We start from the raw sequence: 23362 nt of genomic DNA, 5'->3' as shown, positions 1-23362 counted from the left end.
TACAGTTAACTGCCATAGTTCTAGGCAGTCCATTTGAGATGTGTGGGCAGCTTTGAAGAAAGGGAATGTGGCATTTCCCAGATCCCAAAGACCACAGCGCCTTTCAGGTAGCATCTCCCGCAGCTGCTGCTCCTACCATTCAGTAAATCCTTTCTCCTCTTGCCCCTTCAGTCCTAAGGGTTATGGCCTTTTCCTACTGTTACTAGTCCTCACCAATCCCTAACTAATTGTCTAACCCTGCTCATACCTTTGTAAGTAGTTCATTAACTATTCATTAACATGTTTTCAACGACCTTTTTGGGTTGGTCACCTGTTTCCTGCTGAGATTCTAACTTTTTCTCTTTCCTGAGCTCTACCCCCATTATCCATTACCTATTGGACATGTTGGCTATAGTTTCACAGTCATCTCAACTCCACAACAGAACTCACCACCCACTTGCTCCTTCTGATGTGTTGCCTGACTCACTGATTGATGCTACTTTCTTTTAATCACCACACCAGACACCTGGGTGTCATCCTAGCTCTTTCCATCTCACTCATGTCATCCAGCTAGTCACTAATTTATATCAATTCTCCTTCATAACATTTATTGAATTCACCACTTTTTCACCATCTGCACAGTTTCTGCTCTCATTATTTGTCAACTAGATTGCCTCCTAATGGATCCATCTGCCCCTAGCTTGCCTTATCCATTCTTTTCTCTTCTATCACAATCATATTTTATAAACAAAAATCAGTTCACGCCAATCTACTCTATAAAACCCTTCAATGGCTCCTTATCAACTTAAAGAAGTCTAAACTCCTTGGCAAAGCATACAAGCCTTCCTTGCTTTTTCTTTTTAACCTTCTTAGTCATTTTCTTGACACTTCTGCATAAGAACTCTACACTTGAGTACTACCAAATCCCTTTATGTTTATCACAGATGGCTGAACACCTTCACACCTGTGCACTTGTACATGCTATTTCCTTTGCCAAGAATATCCTGTGTGTAGTAGTTCTCCAAATTCTACCTCTAGCCATACCTTATCTAGGACACTTTCCCAGACAACCACAACCCCCAAAACTGGTTTGGGTATGTCTTAAGGGTTCCAGTGGCCCCTATCCTTCAGGTGATAGCATGTTCCAGGGCAACGTGCTCTGTTCTGCTGGACGAAATACTATTGCTTTGTCTTGCTCTATGTCAAGTGAACACCGGCAGCCTTATGCTTGCTCTTCTCCATAAGATGCTGTCTCTCGCCTTATGCCTGGAACCAGGCCTGGGACTCAAGTGTGGGCTGTTCTGGAGGGAAGTATCTTGGTCAAGTCTCACTAGATAAGATATGTTGAAACAGCTGATGGATCTTGGAATCGAGATGGTGTTGAATGCCAGGTCTTCTGTTGACCAGCTGCATAGCTTTCAAGGAGGAAAAGTCCAGAGAGTGTTATACCCATGAGTAGCTTGCTTAACAGTTATGCAAAGGCCTCAAGTTTCAGAGGGCAGTTTGCAGCAATAGTCTAACTGAAACTGGCTCTCGATTTTGTCTTTGAGCCAGAGCTAAGATTGAAGTACTTATTAGTCAAGCTTATCTTATCTATCACAGAGAAGTTCCCTCTCTTACTTATGAAATATTATTGCTTAGGTAGATGTAATTTAACGCTTCCACCCATAGTATAAAGTTCAGTGATTTTTAAGCTAAAATTAACCATAGGGATGATATAGAAATATATTAGGGAAAGATAGTATTTTTCAATCTTTGATTTGTGAATCCCTTTCGCAGTGATAGGTAATCTCACAAACCCCTTTAGAATTAAAAAATCATAACTTTTAGGTAGTAAATGATTAAGAAGTAATTTTAAGTTAAGTAATTTATTTTTGATCTTTATATGTTTTGTAATAATTACATAATTATATAATAGGATTTGCTTTTATATTATCTTCAGTAATTGATACATGTTTTATCACTCCAGCCTAGACTTATTCCCTGAGGTCTTAACTCTAATACCCAACCATCTTCCCTAATAGATCTCGGATTCATCACCTGCTGATCCTCCCTCTGAAATCTGCTCCAACTGCAGCCTTTTCTAACTCAGAGGCAGCAGCATCATGGCCAAAAAACCCTGGCATCGTTCTCAACTCCCATTTCTTTAATAGCCCACATCCAGTCCATATGCAAATCTTGACAAGTCTATAATATATATATATAAACTATGATCACTTTTCATGACCTCCACTGCTACCACCATGGTCTGTAAGTCACTATCATTTTCTTGTCTGTTATTTGCAATAGCTTATTACCAGCCTCCCTGCTTCTAACTTTGCCTGCGAACAATTTATTCCAGGGCTTCCAGACAGGTCTTCTCAAAATAAATCAGATAATTTTATTCTTCTAGTCAAAACCCTCAGAGTAAAAGCCAACCTTCTTATAATGGCTTACACGGCTCTATGGGAGTTGACTCTGGGCTTACTGACATCAGCTCTTACTACTTTACTCCAGAATCAGTCTTCTTCAGCCACACTAGACTTGCTGCAGTTCCTAACATTTCCAGACTTACTTCTTCCTCAGGGTCTTTGCATTTGCTATTTCCTCTGCCTGGTATATTCTTTCCCCACTTATGTTCATGATTTGCTTCTGTACCTCTTTCAAGTCTTTCCTCAGATATCATCTAGAAGTAAAGTCTTTCTTGATGAGCTTATTTAAAATAACTCTCCTTTCCTTAATGTCTGTCTCCTTCACCTGCTTTATTTTTCTCCATCGCACTTTTCACTTTCTAATATACACTAGACTTTGCTTTTTAATTTTTGTTTTTTGCCTCTTCCACCAATACACATGTATTCATACACATAATAAAAAGGGCCATGTAAACAATAATTTTTGTTTTGTTTATTGCTGGACTCTCAGAATCTAGAAAAGTGCCCTGGCACTTTTAGCAGACAACCATTAAGTATTCATTGTTTGAATGAATTACATATAAAGACAAATTTCAATTCTTTTCCATTTATGAAAAAGCTTCTTACAATTTACTCTAAATTGTATTTGGAAGAAAAATCTATGATTTGACCACAAAATAAGACTTGAGATTACTTCATGTTTAGTTTAGATATTGAACGTAATCTAAAGGTAGGTTAAAATGACACTACATATTATGGCAAAAACAACTTGCATTCATGATCTGATGTTAGGAAGTATATTTGGAGCTTAAAAATCAAATTGCTTTTATTTATAATGGTCATGATTTGTTTCTAAATTAAACCAGACGTTTATGTTTAAACCAATATTAAGTTGAAAAACAGTCAAAAGGAACTCAGTGCCTAATAGTGTTTAGCAGACTGAAGGTATCAGGAACCCACACATCTCATTCTTATCAGCTGCTCATCCCTGGTGACAGTGTCCGTGGCATTTTTGTGACTTCCCAACACCAGAGTAAGTTTTTCTGCCAAAATGAGTGAGGGTCTTGGTGAGTGTAGACTTTCCCCACCTCCCAACATGGAAGAATTGTGAAACCTTCCACAGCACTGCCTCCGTGGTTCTCCCTGGGTGGGTTATTCTGGCTGTGAGATGTTCTGTACAGCCTCTGATGGGCCTACCTTATCGCCTCTTCAGCCCATTTTATTAAACGACAGCATTGTGAGGCCACCAGTCCTTTTGTCTGAATTGTGTGACTCTCCACCTAGCCTACATTTGAAACTTGAACAGCACTGTTGTCCTCTTCCAACCTTCTTCCCGTACATCCCCGGCACTACTGGTTTCTGTGAAAATGGCAGTGAACAGGTTCAGTTTTGAACTGGCCCTGAGGGTATGCGTCAGGAGTTGTGTGGGCAACAGAAAGGGATGAGAGCCACAGGAGAACTGATGATGAATTTTTTTTCTTTTTTAACATTTTTTTTATATTAGCAATAAACGCAGTGGAAACAAACAGAAGCTTTCCGAAGAACCGACAAGATGGTGGAAGTGGAGCAGAAGGGGACCTTTCACAAGTTCACCTACCATGGCGTGGACCTCTGCCAGCTGCTGGACATGCCCTACGAGCGGCTCACTCAGCTGGCTGGACGGCGCTCACACCGACCGGGGCTGAACCGGGCTGCAGAGGAAGCAGGTCTTCCTGCTGAAGCGCCTGCGCAAAGGCGGAGAAGGAGGCACCGCCCATGGAGACGCCCCAGGTGAAGACACACCTCCGGAACTTGATCTTTCTGCCTGAGATGGTGGGCCCCACTGTGAGCATCTACAACGGCAAGACCTTGAGCCAGGTGGAAATCAAGCCTGAGATGATCTGCCACTACCTGGGCGAGTTCTCCGTCACCTACGTGCCCGTGAAGCACAGTAGCCTGGCATTAGGCCCACCTGCTCCTGCCGCTTCCTCTCCATCAAATAGCCTGCTGAGCAGATACAGCCACAGATTTTTCTTAAAAAAAAAAAGACCCTCTAAAAGGGCCTTGGGCAACTTGGATTTAAATAGTTAATTCTTTTTAGTTATTCATAATAGCCGAGACATGGAAACAACCTAAATATCCATCAACGGATGAATGGATAAAGAAAATGTGGTATATAAGTACAATGGAATATTATTCAGGCTAAAAAAGAAGGAAATCCTGCCATATGCAACAACGTAGGTGAATTTTGAGGAAGTTATGCTAAGTAAAATACGTCAGTCACAGAAGAACAAAAACTGCAAGATTCCACCCATACAAAGTATCTAAAATAGTCAAACAAATAGAAGCAGAGAGTAGAATGGTGGTTGCAAGGGGCAGTGGTTAGGGAGAAATAGGAAGTTGCTATTCAGTAGGTATAAAGTTTCCGTTACGCAAGATGAATAAGTTCTAGAGATCTGCTGTACAACATTGTGCTTATAGTTAACAGTACTGTATTGTACACTTAAAAATTTTTGAGGTGGATCTCATGTTAAGTGTTATTACCACAATAAAAAAAGAAATTAAAATGGATGTTTATACTGTCTTTAATACACGAAGGCCATAGAATAACTTCGAAAATCTTGGAAAAATTGACCTATGACAAATGTTTCAGCTTATCGAAGAAAAAAGAAGATCTAGAGAAGGGGATTTATCTGAGTGGAGAAAGCTTCAGAACTGAGGGAAGCTCTTGACCAAAGTCTTACACAACATGGTTTGTATTTTTCTAAAGTCTCTCCTTTTTTTCTTCCCCAGTTTTGAATACTCTGATTCAATGCCATGTCTTTGTTACGTTCTCTTCCATTTTTTGTTGTTATTGAGTGTTATTTATTTTTGTTAATTACTAACCGGTGGTGATTTACTAATTCACTATTTCATTCAACTGAATTTCGTTGTAAATGTCTAGATCAACTTCTCTCTTACATTTAGTTCTGATATTTGCTGCAACAAACAATTGTGTGCATGTGTGTGATCCAGGGGTGATTAAGATCCTTCTGAGTTCTGATTGGTTGAATTTATTTGTGTTCCAGTTGTTAGAGAAAGATGCATATATGCTCAGGAATAAAAATAGCAATAACCAATTTTGCGTAGGTGTATTATTACATGTGTTTTATGTTTTATTAGGTTTAAATATCTATCACTACATTACTACTGTGACTACCGTTACTACTAAAACAGCTAGAATTGAAAGAACATACTCTGTGTGCCAAACACTGTGCACTTCATGTAAGTTATCTCATTTAATCCTCCCAAGGAGCTCTAGTCAAATTAATGGTACTTCCCTGAACACTCAATGCACTTTCCTGGGTTAGTGGATGTGCTGTTCCCTGTGCCTGATGTTTCCCTCTCTTTTATCCATCTGGTCAGCTCCTACTGATCCTTTAAAACTCTGTTCTTCAGAAATCTCTTTGGGAAGGCTTCCAAGATATTATTCTCACTTACCCCCTTCCATTTTACTTCCTCTCTGTCAAGCGCAATTTACTGTATTTTTCACAATTAAACAATTGTGTTTGTCTTTAACTTTCTCTGCTAGTTTAGCAGATCTTACAGTGCTCATGAGCAACCCATGACAATAAATTGCTTGCCCAAAGTCACGCAGTTCATCACTGGTTTTTTCTTTTTTTGTCTTTTCATATCATTACATTTAATATTTTATTTCTGTATTGTTTTAGATTTTGTAGGTTGATGAATCTGATAGTGGTAGATTTGTTTCTTTAAAGTATTAATATCTGCTTTTTTTTGACTTAAAGTTTAATCTAGGACATGAAATACCATATTAAATAGTAGTGAGTTAGAGCAGGCCTGTGTCCTGGTTTGCCCAGAACAGTCCAGGTTAAGCAGTTGTCCCAAGTAAAGCCACTGTCTCAATACACCTAATGCTTACAGTTGATTTAACTCTCAAAAATGTCCTGTTTTAGACAAAAACTTCATAATCACTTTAGAAATTGTACATACTGACATCTTTCATTTCCTTCTAATTTAAAGGGATTTCTTCTAATATTTTTCTATTATTATCATGTTTGCTATAGGTTTCTAATAGTTTTTTTTCATCTTAAGAAACATTCCTTTTATTTTTAGTTGTTTATTTTAATCAGGAATTGGTGTTGACTTTTATCAAATGTTTTTATCTTATCTATTATATAGACTACATTTTTTTCTCTTTTTTTTTTTGAGGAAGATTGGCCCTGAGCTAATGTCTGTTGCCAATCTTCCTCTTTTTCTTTTTTCTCACCAAAGCCCCAGTACGTAGTTGTATATCCTAGTTGTAGGTCCTTCTAGTTCTTCTATGTGGGACACTGCCTCAGCATGGCTTGATGAGTGGTGAGTGGGTCCATGCCCAGGATCCAAACTGGTGAACCCTGGGCCGCTGAAGCAGAACACACGAACTTAACTGCTACGCCACTGAGCTGGCACCTACATTTTTCTCTTAATATGTTAATGTAGTAAACCATATTAATCAACTTTCTAATATTGGATAATACTTAAAATCCTAGAGTAAACTGTATTTAGTCATGAAGTTGTATGTTTTAGTTTATTAAACTTCACAATTTGATGTATAAATAGTTTATTTGGGATTTAAAATATTTATGAGAATAGCCTAAACTTTATTTCTGTCCTTGTCTGATTTGTGTACCAAAGTTATTACAGCCTCATAAAATGAGCTATAGATATTTTCATATTTTTCCATATTTCTATATTTGTATACCATGATGAAATTCACCTGTGAAATATTTAAGTGTATGCTTTTTCAAGTTAGATGTTTTTAAATTCCTTTTCATGATATTCTATCATTACTGGTCTATCTGCATTTTCTACTTGTTTTTGTTTCAATTTGATTATTTCTATTTTCCTAGAATAGTATTCATTTAATCTATATTTTCAAATTAGTACAAAGTTTTACCTAGTGTTTTTTATATACACCCTTATATGTGTAGCTATGAGTGCATTCTCATTATTAATTATGATTTCTCCCTTTTACTTTATTAAATTTGACAAATTTCAGTCAAGTGAAATGGTTGATCACTGTACTGGTCTTTTCAAATTAAAAGACTTTGGTTTTAATCATCATGTTTAACTTTTGGTTTGATGGATGTTTTCTTGTATTAATTTTGATTTAATCAGTGCTAATTATTTGTATTTTCTTTCTTTTTTATTGTTTATTTTTCAACATCTTCGATTGAATGTTTAATTAATTTATTCTCAGTCTATTTTTTAATCTGTACATTTAGATAAAACATTTTCTTTGGAGTACTCTTTGGTTGTTGTACAGATTTTAATATGCAGGGTTTTCACTAATGTATTTCTAAGTAGGTTGTAATTTTAGTTAGTTTTTCCTCTTCATCCCAAAAAAAGATATTAGAAGAGAGATCCCAAGTGAACATATTTCTTTTGGATTTCTTTTTTTTTAATTTCAAATTTCCATGTTTTTTAGTCAGTGAATGTAGTCTGTATGATTTTTGCTTTTTGGAATTTGTTAAGATTTCCTTTGTGATCAAATCCCAGGTTAATGTCTATGAATGTTTCACAGATGATGAAAAGAATGTCTGTTCTAACAGGAGCAAAGCTCTAAATAAATGTTTGATTATTCATGGCGTTTATGTTACTTGATTCCTCTACATTTTATTTCATTTTTTTCTGTTGGCTTCTTGATGTATTTATGAGTTAAGTATATTAAAAAGATCCATTGTGATTGTGGAATTTTTTTGTGTGTACGTTTCTATTAGTTTTGCTTTATATGTTTTGAAGCCTTATTGTTAAGCACATATAGGTTCATGATTATTCTATGTTCTGAGTAGATTTTTTTATCAATTCAAAATATCACTTGGCCCTTTTAAATGAACTTCATTTTGAATTATTTTTATTGGATATTAATATTCCTATGCTTGCCTTTGTTTATTTAGTATTTGTCTCTCAGTGTTTTGCATACACCAGGGCTGGGTTAACTGATGGTGCTGGTTGAGCAAATAACATCACTCAATTGCTTTATTCTTTCTTTGGGCCTGTTACCTTCCTTTAATTTATTTGATCTTTTTATCTATTTGTTGGCCTAGTCATCATTACTTGTATTTTTCTTAGGTTCTTGACCCCTACTTTGTCAATTAGGAGTGGTTGTATTTCAGCCCCCTCATTTCTTAGGAATTGAATTTGGAGCTTTTTTTTTTTTTTTTTTTGTGAGGAAAATCAGCCCTGAGCTAACATCCATGCTAATCCTCCTCTTTTTGCTGAGGAAGACTGGCCCTGGGCTAACATCTGCACTCATCTTCCTCCACTTTTTTTTTTACATGGGATGCCACCACAGCATGGCCTGACAAGTGGTGCATCAGTGCACGCCTGGGATCCAAACCCAGGCCACCAGCAGTGGAATGCAAGCACTTAACCACTACGCCACCAGGCTGGCCCCTAGGAATTGAATTTGAGGCTTTTTATTACCATGGAAAGAGCAAGAAAGCATTCCTACTGGCTTCTCTCATACTCACTGGATAGAACTAACCAGGATATGCCCCTAATTTTACTGCCGATTTGTCCTGAATTTTTAGAGTGGGCACTAGCATTCCCAGAATAAGACTTTTTTTCTCTGTATACGTTTAGAGTCTTTCATGCCTCCTTGGAGAGTGGGGTAACTGTACTAGGGCCAGCGATGTGATTTGAACTCCTCAGAGAGAGAAAGTATGTGGAAGAGTACCACAACACACAGAGAAGTAAAAAGTGGAAATCATTATTTTTAACATGCAGGGGTAGAAATGTATTAATATGGTATATGTTATAGATGAGCCTATGTAATTTTGCTCATTTAGGTAAATTAGAAAAAACCTGAAAAAAGTTTCTAAAATAACTCTGGATAATACTCCAGAAGCCTTCTACTACTTTTGGAATACAGTTCACCAGCTGGTTATCTACTAATGCTACTATCCCACATACTGCTTTATCTGAGGCTGTTGGAGTTAACAGAACCATCCAACAAGTCTGATGAAAAAAAAAATAAGAAAAAGAAAACCCTCAGCTTGACTCCTGAGAGTAAAGTTAATGTGCCGGTAGAGCTCTCAGAAATCAGAAATAGAAGGAAAGTAGACAATAAAATTGAGCAAGACTTCTGGTGGTTCAATTAATGCCTCTGAAAGTGATGCTATCAATCCATGTTTTCCTCTCTAAAAGCCTCAGGAGATCATCCTGGAAGTAATAATTAATTTTCAAGAATGAAAAAAAAGTGTGTACAAATTATAAATTTTATATCATAGCATTTCCAAAATTTGTTCTATTGAAGCTCTACTCTGAGGAGACTACTCGTTAAAAAAAACCTTCCAGAGTTAATGTATATTAGCATACTTAAAGAGTGGCAAGTTCTGAAGTGACGGCAACCAACTAACTTGGAGTTCTTATATTTTCCAAACTTTTAAAACTCTAGAAATTTTTATTTTATGAAATACCTATTACTATTTAGCAGTTCAGAAAAAGCCAATTTACTATATTATGTAATTTCATGCACATATCATTCATGTAATTTATTATATAACATTTGTCCTGTTATAGAAACATGATGGTTATGTAAAGCTCTATTTTATGTCAATGGGTAAAAATACAAGCCATATATAAATAAACCAAATGTGTCTAATATCTATACCACATACCTAACCTGTTTATATAAATGTTCATATAGGTCATATACCTCAAAAAGTCATATATATCATGGCAAAAATAAATGCCTTTGGTCTGGAGTAAGAGCTAATTTAAAATAGTTATTCTTGTGGAGGTTAAGCTAAGTTTTCCTCTAATACTTTTGGTTTTCAATTCTAAAAATGGCCAGAGAAGTTGAATCTAAAGGTTTTCTTCAAGAATTTACCTACTAAAATGATTTTTAAAAAATAATAAACAGGGTGAAATGTAGTACTGAGCCTGAATTTCAAAATACTTTGAGAAAAAAATGTAAATATTGTGCTTTTGTTTAAGGAGATAATTTCATTAATGTAATTCTGTTTATCTGTTTACCTATCTAGCTATCTAGCTATCATAAGCTAGTAAATGTTAGAGAATTGTTTATTTTTTAAAACTGATCATTTATGTACGGTATAGCCAAAAAATTGGCCAGCATTCAGCATAGACTATAACAGAAGAAAAGCATTCTTTCTGTGTTGTTTAAGTTCAATTATTAAGTCGTCTTAGATGGACAGTTCCAAGGTTGCATATGAGTTCAAACCTCAATGGGCTTTTCCCCCAATAATATATGCTTTCAGTTGGACAAGAATTTGTTATAGCTCCACAAGTAATATTGGACATAACATATAGGCTGTATGAAAAATACCATTACCATTAATAATAGCTACTATCTATTGACCATTTATCATGTATCAGAAATGCTGGAAATGAAAGAAATTTCACACGTTATTATAACTCACCTCTGCATTTAAAGAAAGAGGAACTGAGTTATAAAGTCAAGATAATTTATCCAAAGTCATACGGAACAGGGTAATAGATCCTGACTTTTAATTCAATGGCTTTTCTATTGCATCAGCTGGTTTTGAATGGCCTTCCATGATTCTATGGAGTCTTACAAGACTCTTTTGATCTTTAGAAGATAATTTTCTGTATGTGGTCCAGATATCTCACTTCAACCTCAAGTTTATATAGACATATGCCCATTTGTATTACTTCAGAATAGAAGACACTAAAGGAGAGTCTGACAAAGCACAAAAAATGGTTTTCTTTTTTAAGATCAAACATATTCTGTATCAATTTCCATATGTATAAGAATATACATATATATTATACATGTATAAATAATACAATGTAGGAAAGCAGAGAGAAGCTATATTTTAAAATCTACGTTGTCTTTCTCTTCCACACATTATGCATATAGCCTACATTATGCTTTTAGGTTTTAGCTAATTTGTGTTCAGGGAGTGTAAATTTGCTTAAGAATCCATCAAAGTACAAAGTGATTTGACAAGTAATTTTTTTTCTGGGAAAATTATATAGACATGCCCATACCTGCACACACAAACACACACACACACAAACACAAACACATATATAGATGGACTCAAAAGTAAAATATCTATATAAATGTGTGTATCTTTGCATACACATAAAGACACATACATATGCATACACACACATAATCTATGTTATTTTTGTAATGTTACCTCTATCAACACAGATAATCGTGGAAATACATCTGTAATTTGTATTTGTATTGCCAGACGCAAAAAAATAAGGTATTCTCCCTATGTGCTTCCTTGTTTTAAAAAAAGTATTTATTTATGTCTTAATAGGCATTTGTAGATGTCTTTGGGGACAGCATCTCTGGTTGGTTTGTGGTTGATTTGTATTTTCATCTCAATCTATTGTCCACAGGCTACTTTGTAAACCCCGTAATTCAAATGTGTGGATCATGCAGAATTTAAGATTAATTAATAGTATGCCTCTTTGAGTCTCAGAAAACACTATTGAGACAACATTCTAAACATTTAAGGGGAAGAATCTTAAAGTCATATCATAGTTTCTTTTTTAATATTTTTCAAAAAGTAACTGACTTCACAAACACCAACTATAACATGATTCAGACAACTGAGAAACAGGCAAGTGTATTTTAAAATGCTAAAATAAAACACATTTATACAAGTACAAAGCAAAACAATGCTGATAAAAATGTTAAACTTTATGAAAAAAATCATTTGCAATTCACATCAAAATAATTTAACATTCTCTATTGTTTTAATAGTACAAGCTGCAACAACAGAAAAGAACAGATACACGCACACAATTTTAAAACCGAATCAGTTAAAGTGCAGAAAAAAGTAAGTACAAGCACTTGTAGCCCACACAAATCTTTTAGGATTGGCACCATCTCTCTAAAACATCTATATTCTATATAGATTTCTAATTACAACACCACCAGCAGCTGCCATTGAATTCTAGAAATACACACAATATACATAGTATATTTGTTCACATTGGGAAGATCAGTGAAATTCAGCCAACTATTTTATACATGCCTCATTCTTCAACAGATAGTAGAGAATCTCCCAGGCCTCAGATCCTCTTCAAAGTGAATTCTGATTTATCTTTACGCTTTTCACTGATCTGTATTTTTTCACAGTATAAAATTGTAAGTGGTAACTATAGAGATTCTGACAGCTTGAGGGTTATTAATAAGCTGTGGCTAAATGTGAACTCAGATAATACCTTCGAAGTCTCCAAAACATGTACATTTTGCTGGGAGACTAGCATACGAAATTTTTTTTCTTAAAAAGTGTTTAATTCCTGGTTTGGAAGTCACAGAACTGCAGCAGAGCCATTATACAATGCATTTACAGTCGGAAATAGCTCCTAGTCTTCCTGATCACTTGCTGGTAACAGTGGAAGCTTGGGAAAGACTGTTACTAACAAGGATTAGCACATTCGAGGATTTGCTTTTTTTCTTTGCTTCGGTCAAATCTCATGGTTTTCCTTTCCACACTCCCTTTCTGTTCCCCACCCCTAACCCAGAGAGACGGTTCTTCTCAATCCAGACGTGGTCTTCTCAGGCTGCCCCCACTCTTCTCCCAAAACAGAAGAGTCAGTGCACTGCTTAGTCCGAATAACTTGATCAAACCAAGTCTTCCTTTTTTCATCCTGGGACTAACCTGTCCTTTAGAGTTCCTGTTCTGAACCTTAGCATTTCACTGTACTTGCTTCTTCCTCTTAGTTATGCTGGTCCCGACTGAATTATCACTGGGCACCAGGAACAGACTGTTTTCAAGGAAATTCAATGAAAATAGGTACCCAAATGAATTGCGAAGTTCATATCCTAGCCCTAGAATGAATATTCAGTTCTCTTTGTATTGTAGATTTATTACTTGGAACCTGGTATTAGAATCGGCAAAGAGACAGAGTTAGCATCATTCCAAAATAAAAGATTCCAAGAATACATTACTAATAATATTATGTATTACACAATGTATTGAATGAAGTGGCAAAGGGTATAGAAACACAGAGAAAAATACATCTTGTTCTCTAATTGGATAAACTATTTTTCTTATTACAGTTGATTATAATTTCAAATGGAGTTATCAGATGGCAATTTATTTGCATTAAATTTTAATTTCTAATGAAATTTCTCATAAGGTAGTGTACTTTTAAAAGAAATATGTTACTAAAAAATTAAAAAAGGAATTTGATCATGGAGAAAGTTTTAAAAATGTTCTCCTATTGGTCAACGCAGTGAAACGTATTGTACTTGAGAATAAAAATGGAAATCAACAGAAGAGTTTTATGAAACAAATTTTAAAACTTAGATAGTAGAGCATATTTGGAAAGATTTCAATGCTTAAGATATCAAGACAGTAATCCCCAGGTGAATGCCACCCTTTTGATAGGGATATTAATACTTCAAAATATTTACAATTGTTCAAATAGAGGCAGACATCTGCTTTCAATTAAACCATAAAACTCAGCTAGATTCACTCTGTTTCAAGAGTCTCATTATTTTTGGGATCAGGGTGCTCTCATGATGTTATTTTCAAATCCAGCATGGGAGGTTCAATTTTTTAAAATGCATATGTTAGTAAATTAATGTTAGTTTTAATGTTTGATATGGGGAGGTTTGATTTAAAATTTAATATAAGAACAGATATCAGGAAAGTCAAGCAGTATATTTATTATAACTTTTAAAAGTGGTGAATGATAAATTATGCCAATGAATATATCTCCATTCCTTTTTTAAGTAAATGTGAAAGGAAAAATACATAGCAAAATTAAGGATATTGAGCCAAAGGAAAAAGGTTTTAGTTATTTTTGTCTCTGCTAAAAATATACTTCTGCCTCACAGCAAATCTTTTTCATAAGGCTATCTTTAGTATAAATAAGGCTGGGTCAACTGAACTTTAAATTTATAGGACACCTCCTCCTTTTATTACTATCCTTATTTAAAATCAAAAACATTTGGCACCTGAGGATAGCTGTAATGGGAGGAAGAAAGAGATGACAGTGGATGTAGATCTGGAGATATGAATTCTACCTCTATGAGCCTATCAAAGCACATGTATTTCTATCATGTCTTTAAATCTCTTTTCTGCAGTATTTAAAAATGACAGTATGAAGTGCACAAAATCATATCAATAATTATTTTAAAAAGGAAAATATTAATAATTGCTTTGCCTCTTTTTGGAATGGCTAAGAAAGATTGTGTGGTTTATATTCATTAAGGTTCCTCTGTTTTAGTATTCTGTATTGCTTTGAAAAATCTACATTTGTCATAGTTCATAGCTGCCCCGTTTAAGCAGCCAAGAAAAGTTAAAATCACTGCTCACTGGCATAGCTAAAGCTCTGCTAAGCCAACTTGACACAGTTTAAAATTTCCAGTGTATTAAGATTGTGTTAATTTTTTGAACAACAGTCCCTCCCATCGTGACAATGTCTTCACTGGGTGTATGGACCATTCTTCCAGTGGTGGGACTTGAAAGAACAGAGGAGTTCTTTGTGCGTCAGGTTCTCAAAACAAAGGAATGAAGAAGCCCAAATGCATATTTTAATATTTTAGCTGGCAATGCTAACGGAACAGCATTCATAAGGAGGAGTGGCCAAATTCATGAAAGAGAGAGCCAGGCTGGAGCTCTAGAATTATTATTATTATAAAGAGAATTTCCAGCTACACAACGCACCCCGGTGAGGGAATTACAAAACAGTATTCCAGAAAATATTTTTTTTTTGCTACTCCAGTATTGATTGGCAACATGGTGAAATAGTCAAGAAATCTTCCACTGGTTTTCTCGGTTAATGGAGGTGAATTGAAATAACTAGGTGGAATCCCGGATGCAGGCCTTCAGAAGAGGATTTCACAACCAAACGGGGGAGAGGAAAGTCTCTGGTAAAAGCCCTACATACATCAGCGCAGCACTCACTGTCCAGTTGTGTGTTATGCGTGGGACACACAACAATGCCTCAGTAAAAACTGGGCCCAAGTTACTGCTTTTCAAGGTCTTTAAAGGAAAGAAAAAAGAAAGAAAAAAAAAGAGAAAGGTTGACATTTTGGTCCCAGATTTTGAGTTTGTTAGAAAATGTACATTCATGTTTGGTGAATCAAAGAATCTTCTGGGAAAAGAATTAAAGTAAACAAAACTTTTTACAGTTGCTTATTAACTATGCTTTTTCCCCTCCGTTATGCTGTTTCACACTCCTTGCTTCCCTAGAGCAAAGCACTTGGTATATAACTGTTTCAACAGCCTCCTTGTCAGCCCTCAAAAATAGAAGCAGTTTCTTAAAAGCCCATGTTTTCTAAGGCCACTAGAAGAAAATCTGCCAAAAGATTTGTAGTTGGTGTCTTCGTCGGTTGATGTGAAATAGCACTATTAATCTCATGTTTCCATTATGGGTGTACTTGGCATCTTCCACCTCGGGTCTTAACCAGGCGACTATGCACGTCACTGTGTCTGTGTGCCCACCGGAGGTCTCGGCTCGGTCAGCGGAACCCCGCGTGGTTTCCAATGACATTCACAACGACGAGGAGCTCTGAGTGTAATCTCTTATGATAAGCGTGTCGTATTTGGGAGACGATGGGATACAGAGGGCCGACTCGGACACTGGCGAGTTGGGGCCTGTACTCCCCGAGTCCACCGAGTCTCTGAAGGGCGACGGCGGGGTGAGAGCCACCAACTCCTCCAGGTCCGGCTTGCCGGCCGCAGCCTCGGGCCCGGCCGCCGGGCTCTCCCGGGCAGCGCCCCCAGCCGGCGGGGCCGCCGCCGCGGCCTGCGCGCCGCCGGTGACCTCGATGGCGGGCAGCGGCTGGATTTCGGCGAACGTCGTCATGGTCGTGGGCAGCTGGATCTCTTTGGGGATCAGGTAGGCCGAGCAGAGCGGCGCGCCCACGCCGGGCCCGGGCGCCGCGGTGGACAGCATCATGGAGTTGAGCTCGCTGATGTTGGCCGTGAAGCGGGTCACCACGCTGCTGATCTGCTCCATGAGCGAGCCCTGCGAGGAGCTGCTGCGCGCCGCGGGCTCCGAGTGCAGCGACGGCACGTCGTCGTCCGTGCGGCTGGCCGGGCCCGCGCGGCGGCTCAGCGTGCTGATGGGCGACGGCGAGCGCGGGCGCGCGGGCGCGGGGAAGTGCTCCTCGGCCTCCGCCACGTCGTACAGCGCCTTGGGGCCCGCGTCGGGGGGCTCGGGCCCGCCGGGGCCGGCGCCCGCACCGCTCGCGCCGCCCGGGCCCCCCGCGCCGGCGCCCGCGCCCCCCGCGCCCCCCGCGCCCAGGCCGCGGCTCTCCGTGCTCTTGGGGAAGGGCTTGATGACGGCCGTTTGGTTGGGGTTCTCCTTCTTGTTGATGTGGATGGACAGCCGCTGCCACAGGTGCTGCCCCCGGCTGCTCTTCTCGTTCTGAGCCCACGTGACGGATTTCCCATTGGAGCTGCGGAGAGAAGAGAGACACGAGGTGACTCAGCATGGCCCCGGGAGGGGTTCCCCGGTGTTAGATGGTTATGGGACTCGGAATGGGAAGGACTTGACTTATTTATTTTTTTGGTTGGTGAGGAAGATCGGCCCTGAGCTAAAATCCCTTGCCAATCTTTCTTTTTTTGCTGAGGAAGATTAGCCCTGAACTAACATCCGTGCCCATCTTATGCTTTGTATCTAGGATGCCGCCACAGCATGGCTTGATGAGCTGTGCGTAGGTCTGCGCCTAGGATTCGAACCTCAAAACCCTGGGCAGTGGAAGCAAAGCGCGCCAACTTAACCAGTGCCACCAGGCTGGTCCCAAAAAAGACACCACGGAAAGAGACCTTGGAAGTGGCTTTTGTTTGCTTGTTTTAAGTTAAAGGCTGCTTTGTTTTATCTGGCCTTCTGTTTATCCTTAACCACGAAAGTGTGTCCAAGAGGATATTAGTAAGAGTAGAGTGTTTATGGGGATTCTGCAGTAGTTCTGAGCCCATCCATGAGTGCAGCAGCTGGTTATGCTGCAAAAGTAGAAGCGGGGGCTTGTAGTGCTGGGGTGGTGCGCTGTGGTGGTGCGCAGAAGTGCCTGGTACAGGGCAAGTGCTTCCTCAAGTTGGCAGGTTTCTAAAGGAAATAGAATTAGGACCTCAAGTCACCAACCCAGTCATTAAAGGGGAGGGAGGGGGTAAGAGAGTCAAGGGTTACCAGGACGTAGACAGTGGTTCCAGTTCCATTGTTACTCTGCAGGCCAATGATTGGTGTATTTAATTAGGGATTTCTGTCTGAACTCCTGACTTTGAACATGGTTTTACTTACTCTGGTTTATCTGCTGGAAAATACAAATTCAGTGAACACATATACGAATTTTCTAATTAGTTAGAACTCCTCTGCTTCACAGAAATTCTCCTCACAAATTTATTTATTTTTATTTTTTATTTTTTTTTGTGAGAAAGATCAGCCCTGAGCTAACATCCATGCCAATCCTCCTCTTTTTGCCGAGGAAGACCAGCTCTGAGCCAACATCTATTGCCAATCCTTCTTTTTTCCCCCAAAGCCCCAGTAGATAGTTGCATGTCATAGCTGCACTCCTTCTAGCTGCTGTATGTGGGACGCAGGCGCAGCATGGCTGGAGAAGCGGTGCGTCGGTGCGCGCCCGGGCTCCGACCCCGGGCTGCCAGTAGCGGAGCGCGCGCACTTAACCGCTAAGCCATGGGGCCGGCCCTCACAAATTTATTTTTAGGCCTAAAACTTGAATAACAATTCCATGAGGGAGTGTGCAGTATATTGCCTTTGGCACCCAGCACATTTTTCTCAAATTAGGGTCTTGATGGTTGTTGTCTGACTGACAAGAGTTCTCAGGGCCTTTCTTCTCCTTCCTTTTCCCAAACAGTCCTTTTTGTTCTCCATCCTGGGATCTGAAAACTGTTCTGCTGAAGATGGAATTTGTGTCTCAGCTTCAGAGCCTGACCGTACCCTCCTTGCCACTAAAAATGACTCAACAGCCTCTGAAACTACAGACCCTCTATTGGGAACTTGACTATGGTCAGAGGATGTCGCGTGACCTTCGTGGATGTTATCTGGAGAGATCATGGTATAATTTCCAATCATGCAGGAATCTGAGATCTCTGTAACTAGGGGGTCTGTTTTGTCCAGGCAGCTCTGTTCTAGGGGCTGTGACCAAGAGATAGCCTTGGGCAGTCTGTGAACAAAAAGGCTTTAGTGAACCCAATTGTATCATCTCAGCCAGTAGTTATTAAACTTAATTGTGCATAAGACTCATCTAGGGCATTTGTCAAATATCCCCCAGGCCTGGCCCCAGTAGATTCTCATAGTCTGGATGGGGTTCCAAGGATCCATGCATTTTACAGGCACTCTGTCCTCCTGCTCCCCAAAGTGATTCTGTAGCAGCTGTTCCACAAACTGAGAAACTCTAACAGGAAGCTGTCCTTTCTCTCTGGGTTCCCATTGCTCCCTTGGCCCCCTTGCTGGAGGGCTAGCCTGCCTTGGCCAGGCAGGAGACTGAAGGGTGTTTGGACCTTACTTGTCTTGGGGCTGCCTGACTCCAACAGCCAGATCCACTCTGCCCGAGACACTCCCTTGATAACACACCTCTGTTTCTGCAGCCCCTATAACATGCTTCCTGCCCCTTTCCCATGCTGCCTCCCATTTCTTTATCTGTCCCTTTCTACTTTGTGGTCTTCTTTTCTCTGCTCCTTCCTCTGAAATCTCATTCTATTTTATCTACCCAATATATTGCAACCTGGTGTCCTTCCGAATACCGGAATGTGAGGTGTCCTCCACCCTGACCCCTTTTCCTGCAAAAGATGGACAAATTATTTCCAGGTTTGGCGGTTGCTGTGCATCCCCAGTAGTGGAAGGGGCTCTGCCAACCTCTTAACTTTCCTTTCCAGGAGAGTTTCAGGGTTTGTTTTTCTGTTTCGCATTAACGTAACCTGCCACCTTTTATGTTTTCAGTGCAGTACCTTTCTTCTTCCCAGGTGTCCACTAACTTCTGGAACATGGCACAGAAGAATTGGGCCATATTACTTATGAGATTTAATGAGGAGGATGGTGGCCAACAACGTGCTTTCTCTCCTAACAGCAGGATAAGAAATAGGCATGTCAGGAGGGACAATTAGTCTTCCAGGTCACTAAGGCCACTTTGAATACAAAGCATGGGCTAGAAACTAGAGGCATAACTGGATTTGTTCTATCAAGCTTTACTCTAGGGAAGTTCTTGCTCCCAGTACAGAGAGGTTTTGATGGAACATAACTTTGGGCGTTAACAGTGACAGTCTTTGGAATCATATGTAGCCGTGCCCAAAATATATGATAGCAGATTGAAAAACCTTTGGATAAATGAGTGAGAAGGAAACTATCCTCACCAACCAGTCTGTACAGAGTACTGACATTTTTCCTGGCCATGCCTTTGCTCACAGTGTCCATGGCCATAAGGGAGAGAGAACATCAGACCATTGGAATAACAACAGGCACAGGAGACACCAGAAAAACACAGTCCAAATCTGGGCGCTTCATTTCAGTCCTTGGATCATGAAAGATTTTTTTCTACAAAGTAAATGGGAGCTCTTAAGAAAAAACCCGACTTAAGACGTTAGTCTGTTTATTAGTAGACTGTAGTTTCCATGAAGACAGGGACCTTATCTGTCTTGTTCATTGGCACACAGCAGGATCTTCATAAGCATTTGGTGGATGAATAGAATTCTTGAGCTAACAGGGCCACAGTGTGGGAAGTGCAATGGACCAAGAATCCTAAAGCCTTGGTTCTAATTCTGGATCTGCCATCCTGGATGCTTGGAAAATAGCAGTCTCTTTGAGCCTTGCTAAAAAGCAGACTGTATTTCATTTGGTGAATGAAGGCTGTTGTGAGGATTAAGTGAGACACTGTATGTGAAAGGGTCTGGTAAGGAGAAGGTGGCTAAAGATGTTAGTTTATGCATTCCATGTGAGTAGTACATTTAAGAAGATAAAAACAATATACTCAGTGCCATTTGAGGTCTGGTTTGAGGAACAGAGAATTCAGTGCAAAATAAAATATACAGTAAAGCCATAACATCTTTCTGGTTGTTCCTCCTTAACCTGACCAACTGTAATAAAAGTCGGAGTTCCATACGGTTTGATCTGAAGCCTGTCTGTTCTCACCCTAAACTCTCTCCTTGGGGAATCACATCTACTCCACTAAATCCCACATTAGTTCTCTTCCACATCTTACTTCCTGAAATCTCTTTCATTGTGCTCCTTCCTCTCTGCCTTTTCCTTCCTTTTTTGCCTAAGCACTTCCTATAACTCTCTGTTGTATGTCCATCTCACGTCTTGGGTGGGGTGTTACGAAGGCACAGGCAGAGGATTTGTTGTTTCCTGTTATATCCACGGTACCCAGTGCATTGTCTAGAATATGGCAGGTGCTCAGTAATATTTTTGGGCTAATAATGGAGTGGATAAATGCAATTCATTTTAAAAAACTTATACTAAATTGATTTTCTGTTAGAATTGTTTTAAAAATAATTCACTATTAATGAAATTCTATTTCTTTTGTCTTATGAATCTACTTTTCATTTAACTCACTGTAATCAATCAGTGTGTACAGATAAAAGATATTTCATTAACTAAATACAAAAACACAGATCTTGATATCTACCATGAAAATCACAAAGGAAGTATTTCTTCCTTTTTAATAATTCATATATATCTGTTTTAGTGAAACTTCTCAGTGATAAAAGCTTATTGAGGCAGTATGGGTGGTAGACCCAGAATGTGGGTCCAAGATCTGGCCCTGAGCGATGAGTGATATTGGGCAAGTCACTTAACACCTTTGATCCTCTTTGCTTATTGGTAAAAAATGGAAGAAATAAACCTCCCCTGCCCTCCTCACATGATTTCTGGGAGGAACCAGAAGGCTAATACACCAAGGGTACTTTATAAAGCATAGCACCTCCGCAAGGGGTTATTTATCACTGCCAAACCTTCCATTCAATCAAGGTAAAATGTGGTTTATTATTACTTAGGCTAAGTTTTTTTTTTTTTTTAAGCATCATGGTTATGCTTTTGTCCCAGGGGCCTGAGGTGGAAAAAAAAAGGAAAGGGAACTTCCTTACCTGCCTATAGCACTTCACCTTCCCCACTGCATATTTTGGCCATTAGAAAAGAAGGAGGAGGAAAGAGGAATGGAGGAGAGAGAGACACAACAAATGGTTTGCTACATCTGGAGGGAGGACAAACTGGCCAAAAATAAATAAATAAATAAACCAAAAAAAACTTCTTGCTCTTTCCAGGCACCAATTAACTTTTTTGCCAAATATAATACTATGTGGTCTCACGTTCTCTCTTTGATCACAATTTGCTCTTTATTCTGGAAGGAAAAAAAAGCAGCATTTTGATAATGTTATTGGAGGGTTAGGTCTTTTATTTGTTTGTTGTTTACAGTTTGGGTCTGCCAAAATGACTCCTTCTACCTTTGCTCTCAGAGGTTTATTCTCTCTCTTCCTCTCTTCCACGTGGGACACTTTAATTTATTCATCTCGAGCAGGCTCTGCACATCAGCTCACTGACCTCTCCCAGTTTCTCTAGTCATCTGCCAAAACCTGTAGGGATTAGAGCATTCTGCCATGGCACACCATCGTTAGGAAGCAAATGCTAATAAAGAGAGAATTTGACCATCAAAAAAGTCTGTGGAATTTAGAATTTGTGTTCATTTTAAATTGCTGTTGAATGATCTGTGTGGCTTTTTCCTTAAAACTTATTTAGGGTTTTGTTAATGGCATGTAAGCAATGAAAATTCTCAGAATATTTCACGCAATAAAAATAACGAAGCCCTTATCCTCCCCTTTGTTCTATGGTTTATTAGTACTTTCATAAGTTGCACAGTTTCAGGGCGTCAGAATAAACAAATATATCCTCTGAAAATTAACAAATTCTTTTTATGAAGAAATTATCTTCATTGCTAAACCTCTCTTGTTTGTGATTTTGAGTTGAGGGACAGCAAAGAGAGAGGTATAGTAAGATTATGAGCTTCCTAATACAAAAAGTATTTTAAAAAAATGTAGGGCCGGCCCGGTGGCTTAGCGGTTAAGTGCACGCGCTCCGCTGCTGGCGGCCCGGGTTCGGATCCCGGGCGTGCACCGACGCACCGCTTCTCCAGCCATGCTGAGGCCGCGTCCCACATACAGCAACTAGAAGGATGTGCAGCTATGACATACAACTATCTGCTGGGGCTTTGGGGGAAAAAATAAATAAATAAAATCTTTAAAAAAATGTAAAATCATTAGCAAATATGTCTTCTGAATGACATTAGAAAATATTAAGTCAAAAGAATTTCATGAATTAAGAATATTATAAGCAGAAAATTTGCAATTACAGTTCCATTTTCTTAAACTTTTATCAGTATATTTTGCTTTCAGTTACAAAGTATGGAAATATAGTTTTTAAAAGATCCTGAGGAATTTCATATTGTTTATATTCAGACATTTTAAATTAGGTGAAAGAATTTCTTTCTGAGCCTTGCCTAAAACCTTATGTCTTGGTTTTGACAATTACACTGAGAAACACACCATAATACATCAGAAAATGGCAGAATCATCTATATAAATTTTCCCAGTTGAAACATAAATGGATGTAAATAGCTATCTTGCTGACAAAAACAATTTAAATGGCCATGATGATGTATGCATTAGAGATGTATGTGTAGAGAAAAACACTTGAGTAAATGGAAATGAAGTCAAGGAGTAAATTACCTAATACAGACATCAAAGCAATTCCACCTTGTATTTGCATAGTGCTTTATAAAGCGCTTTTAGGAACACTGATTGTCAAAGGTAGACAGGATCAGTATCTTTAGTCCCCTTTCAAAAATAGGAAAACTGAGGCTCAATGAGATAGGTGATTTGCCCAAGGTTAAACAGTTAGAAAATGGCAAAGTGAGACTAATACCATGACATGATTTCCAATTCTATTTTCCATGACAGTACGCTGTCCATATTTGTTTTTGTTTTTTTTTTGTGAGAAAGACCAGCTCTAAGCTAACATCCGATGCCAATCCTCCTCTTTTTTGCTGAGGAAGACTG

General features: G+C 38.8%; 1 protein-coding gene and 1 pseudogene across 1 annotated transcript in view; one reads left to right on the top strand and one right to left on the bottom strand.

Annotated features, from left to right (window-relative positions):
- Positions 1 to 3902: 3902 nt before the first annotated feature.
- Positions 3903 to 4351, top strand: LOC131407929 (small ribosomal subunit protein uS19-like; annotated as a pseudogene).
- Positions 4352 to 14693: 10342 nt separating this feature from the next.
- GRM5 (glutamate metabotropic receptor 5) overlaps positions 14694 to 23362 on the bottom strand; it is a 543453-nt gene continuing 534784 nt past the window's right edge. Inside the window, exon 12 of the mRNA XM_058545440.1 lies at positions 14694 to 16761. Within this exon, the coding sequence (XP_058401423.1) occupies positions 15852 to 16761 (910 nt within the window). The 3' untranslated portion in view covers positions 14694 to 15851. The remainder of the gene's footprint in view (positions 16762 to 23362) is intronic.

The sequence above is a fragment of the Diceros bicornis genome, chromosome 7 (assembly GCF_020826845.1).
Source record: "Diceros bicornis minor isolate mBicDic1 chromosome 7, mDicBic1.mat.cur, whole genome shotgun sequence".
NCBI lineage: Eukaryota > Metazoa > Chordata > Mammalia > Perissodactyla > Rhinocerotidae > Diceros > Diceros bicornis.
This window is presented reverse-complemented; position numbering and strand designations above follow the sequence as displayed.